Genomic DNA, 5,277 nt, shown 5'->3' with positions numbered 1-5,277 from the left:
AAATGGTAAAGAAGCTTCATCAGGATCTCACGAAGGAACTGAAAATGGTAAAGAAGCTTCATCAGGATCTCACGAAGGAACTGAGGATGGAAGAGAAGCTTCATCAGGATCTCACGAAGGAACTGAAAATGGAAAAGAAGCTTCATCAGGATCTCACGAAGGAACTGAAAATGGAAAAGAAGCTTCATCAGGATCTCACGAAGGAACTGAGGATGGAAGAGAAGCTTCATCAGGATCTCACGAAGGAACTGAAAATGGAAAAGAAGCTTCATCAGGATCTCACGAAGGAACTGAAAATGGAAAAGAAGCTTCATCAGGATCTCATGAAGGTACAGAAGATGGTAGAGAAGCTTCATCTGGATCTCATGAAGGAACTGAGGATGGAAGAGAAGCTTCATCCGGTTCTGATGAAGGTACTGAAGATGGAAGAGAAGCTTCATCAGGATCTCACGAAGGAACTGAAAATGGAAAAGAAAATGGAATAAGTAGTATAGCCCGAGGTGATACCAAGGTTAATGATCGACATTCACATAATAGGAAAAATAACAATAAAGACAATAAATCAAAAAAGGGTGCATTGAATTTTTTATTTAGAATATGATTCTTTAAGTAATAAGGATTAGTATTAGAAATGTTTTTGTAAGGATACCTATTTTAGATTTTAATTAAAAAGGATAATTATATATGTTTTTAATATATTAATAATACATATTGTTAATTTTTATTAATGTTATGTTTATAATAATAAAAAAAATATATTTTATACAAGGATAATTTTTCCTTTTGTCGTTATTTAGAAAAAAATACGTATGAGTTCATTTTTTAGTATTTTTTTCTTAACCTTAAAAACTTGTATACTAATTTAAATGAAAATATGATATGATAAATATATATATACATGTTTATGTATTATTAAAATAAATATATTTTATATATATTAATTTTTAAAAAGATTAAATTATATTTATATATGTAAAATGATGAAAATTTGTAAATATATTTTGTGAATGTGTGCTACATATTTATTTTTCTTTTTTTTTTAAGTTTTGTTTGTTTTTTTTTTTTTTTTAATATATAAATATATTATTTATATTTAATATATTCATATTATGAAAAGTATATATTAATGTAAAAATTGAATCTGTATTTTTTTTTGTTTTTTATTTAAGAACGAATATATAATATAAATTAATATTTATAAAAATTTTATTAATTTATCTTTTGTTTCAAAAAAAAAAAAAAAAATAAAATAAAATAATAATAATAATAATAAATGATAAAACATATATATATATATATATATATATATATATATATATATATATATATATATATATATATTTAATTTTAATGAATATTCATGATATAGAAATTTCAAATCATAAACAAAATATATTATATTCTGTATGATGTATTAATATGAGACATAATATAAATAAAAATTTTATTAAATTTATCGAAAAAAAATAAAAAAGAAAAAGAAAGTAACCTAAAATATTTATAATATATTTTACATAATTATTAATGCATAATTTAATTCATGATAAATATTCAATAAATATCTATATTGTGTCGCTAGAAAAACATTAGAAAAGTCCGTGGAAATATGTATAATTTTATTTTATATCAATAGAAATTCTTGGAGGCACTAAAGTACGTATATATATATATATATATATATATATATTTTTGAAATATCATGTTCTAAATGAATTTATCCTTTTTATTATTGCATATGGAAAAACTATTCATAATATTATATCAAAAATAGAATAAAAAAGACACCGTTTTATTATATTATCTTTTCCTAAATGAAAACATAATTATTTGTTCCATTTTTGAAAAGAACTTTTTTAGACACTTATGAAAAATGTATATAATAGTGCTATATACATATATATGTATATTTTGAATTTATATATATATTATGATTTGAATAATAATAGTAACAATGTGGTAATATGAATAATTTTATCTTATACAACTTTTATAGTATAAAAATGTTTTATTAAAATATTATTCTAATATATGACAGGAAAAAAAAAAAAAAAAAATATTTATGTATCGAATTCTGTATATATAAAAAATTTTCCAATAAACACTTGAATATATTATTATATTTATTTTTTATTTTTTTTTTTTAAAGGATAAGTGGGAAAAGAATATAATAAAAAAGAAAAAATAAAAAAAAAAAAAATGTGCACACGTTTTATCTACATAATATATATAAAAATATATTTTTATTTATTTATTTTTTTTTTTTTTAAATACTCAATTCGATATATATTTTTTTTTATAAATTGTCTTTTAAAAAAAAAATAATAATAATAAATATAAAAAATATTTTTATATTCATATATAATATTTATATATTATTTTGAAAATACCATATATATATATGTATGCATTTATATAATATTATATGTACTAAACTATCATATATATAAATATTATATGTATATATATTTTTTGTAGAATTAATCTTTCCTGTTTTTCCATAAAAAAAAAATTTAATTTATAATTCAAACATTTATTATATATGGAAAATGTTGTCGAATGATATTATTTTGTCCTTAGAAATTTGTGGAAATAAATGGAAAATCGAATATTTTTTATTTTCTTAAGATATGGACAATAAGGAAGACACTACTATTATTTTTAAAAGAAATATATGTGCATTATGTGATAATAGAAAAACGATTTTTCTTTTTATTTTTCCATAATATGAATAATTAAATTTTTGTTTGTTTTTTGTTTTTGTTTATTTTATATAGTTTTATTTTATTTTTTATTTTTGATTTTTAATTTAATTTTTTTTTTTTGTTATTAACATGTTAGTAGAATTTTATATAAATTTTGTTCCAACCAGTTAAAAATTATATTAACTATTTTTAAGAATTCTTTACATTTTTAAATATTTTATGTTTTAATAGAATAATACATTTTTAAATTTTGAATATAATTCTCCATAATTGTCTTAACATATTTTTTTTGGAAGTTAAATCTTGAATAGTATAATTGGTTATATAAATAAATAAACAAAAAGATATACATATATATATATATATATATATAATATTTATTGAAGACGCTTTATACTTTATAATTTCCACTTAATAATATTTTCTTTTCTTCTTATTTCTTTAAACAATTATAATAGTTATATAATTTTGAAGATATTTTTTAAATATCAAAATGAGAAACCTTTTCCATATTACCATTTACTTAGTTACACTTAATTTATTTATATTGGGAATAAGTGGAAAGACTAACACAAGTGACAATAGAAATAAACGAATTTCTGGTCCTAAATTAAGGGGTAATGTTGTAAGTAATATAAACCTGCGATCAGATAAGAAAGGTAAAATTATAAGAGGGTCGAATGATCAAGTTAATAAAAACTTTGAAGATGTTTTAGAACAAAGCGAAAAATCACTTGTTTCAGAAAATGGTCATAGTGGATTACATATAAATGATAGCCCTAAAGAAACTATTTTTATTAAAGAAGATAAAGAAGGTCAAATTCATTCTGAGTTAAATCCTGAATCATCAGAAGATAATAAAGATTTAAATGATAATGATTCAAAAGATAAATCCAGTGATATAATTTCAGTAGATAATAAATCAAATAAAAGAGAAAGTGATTTTCAATCATTATCAGATTTAGAATTACTTGACAATTCTTCACAAGATAATTTAGAAAACGAGACAATTTCAACAGAACCTTTTCCTAATCAAAAACATAAAGGCCTACAACAAGAAGAAAATGAGGAACCTTTAGAACCCCTTCCTACACAAATATATAAAGATTATAGTGAAGAAAATTCAGAACCTTTTCCTAAACAAGAGCATAAAAATGTAGACAAACATAATGAAAAAAACACATTTCATGAAAGTGTTTCTGTAAATATTAATCAAGAAAATTTGAAACCAAAGTCATTAGATGAAACTTTAAATATAAATTCAAAAAAATTAGAAGATCAATTGGATTTACATGAACATGATAACTCAGAACGTTTAAAAGATGAAGAAATAGGAAATGAGCCACCTGTTCATGAAAATTTATCAGTACCAAATGATTCAATAGATCAAATATTAAATCAATCTGAACAAGTATCAAATGATCAAGAACAATTGCATAATGAAAAGCAAAAGGTTGAAGAAAAATCAAATTATCAAATATCCTCAGTAGATTTAAAAGAACCAACAAATGAGGATATATTACCACATCAGAATGTATTAGAAAATATAAAACAAAATGAATCAGAAATAAATAATGTGCACGATCATGTACTACAAAAAGAGAATACAATAGACAAACTTGATAATCAAAAGGAACACATCGATGAATTACAACATAATGTAAATGTATTACAAGAAAATAACATAAATGATCACCAATTAGAAACTAAAGAGAAACCTAATATTGAATCCATTGAACCTAAGAATATAGATTTAGAAATTGTTCTTCCTGAAAATGTTGAAAAGGAAGAAAAAATAGTTGATGTATCTTCTCCTAAACATTTAAATCACGAATCGTTTGAAGTAGAAACAAGTAAATCTGAACATAAAGAAGTTGTATCTGAAAAACGTGTCGAAGAAACTGTGGAAAATGAAGAATCTGTATCTGAAGAAAGCAACCCTGAACCAGCTGAAAAGGAAGAAAATAATCATGAAGAAGTTCATCAGGAAGAAATTTTACATGAACAAAATAATCAAGAATCAGGTGAAAGTAAATTAATTGATAATGGAGAAGGTGCTTTTGAAGGAGCTCGTCATGAATTTTCATCTGAAAAAAATGACTCTGAATTAAATGAAAATGAATTTGTTGAATCAGAAAAAAGCGAACCTGAACCAGCTGAAAATGAAGAAAAAAATCATGAAGAAGTTCATCAGGAAGAAATTTTACCTGAACAAAATAATGAAGAATCAGGTGAAAGTAAATTAGTTGATTATGAAGAAGATGTTTTTGAAGAAGCTCATCATGAATTTTCATCTGAAAAAGGTAACGCTGAACTAAATGAAAATGAATTTGTTGAATCTGACAAAAGTGTATCTGAACCTGCTGAACATGAAGAAGTTGTATCTGAAGAAAGCAAACCTGAAGAATCTGAAAATGAAGAAGCTCATCAGGAAGAAATTGTACCTGAACAAAATAATCAAGAATCAGATGAAAGTAAATTAGTTGATAATGAAGAAGGTGGCTTTGAAAAAGTTCATCATGAAGAATTTTCATCTGAAAAAAATGACTCTGAATTAAATGAAAACGATTTTTTT

General features: G+C 22.2%; 2 protein-coding genes across 2 annotated transcripts; both read left to right on the top strand.

Moving 5' to 3' along the window:
- Positions 1 to 601, top strand: PGSY75_0011900 (S-antigen; the record flags this gene model as incomplete). Its single annotated transcript, XM_018783256.1, has 1 exon — positions 1 to 601. A coding segment is annotated over one exon (601 nt), but the record flags the coding sequence as incomplete, so codon positions are not given.
- A 2,594-nt stretch (positions 602 to 3,195) lies between these two features.
- On the top strand, positions 3,196 to 5,277 carry PGSY75_0011800 (glutamate-rich protein; the record flags this gene model as incomplete). Its single annotated transcript, XM_018783255.1, has 1 exon — positions 3,196 to 5,277. A coding segment is annotated over one exon (2,082 nt), but the record flags the coding sequence as incomplete, so codon positions are not given.

This window comes from Plasmodium gaboni (assembly GCF_001602025.1).
Source record: "Plasmodium gaboni strain SY75 chromosome Unknown, whole genome shotgun sequence".
NCBI classification, from domain to species: domain Eukaryota; phylum Apicomplexa; class Aconoidasida; order Haemosporida; family Plasmodiidae; genus Plasmodium; species Plasmodium gaboni.
The sequence above is the reverse complement of the archived record's forward strand: the minus strand, read 5'-3'. Positions and strand labels throughout refer to the sequence as shown.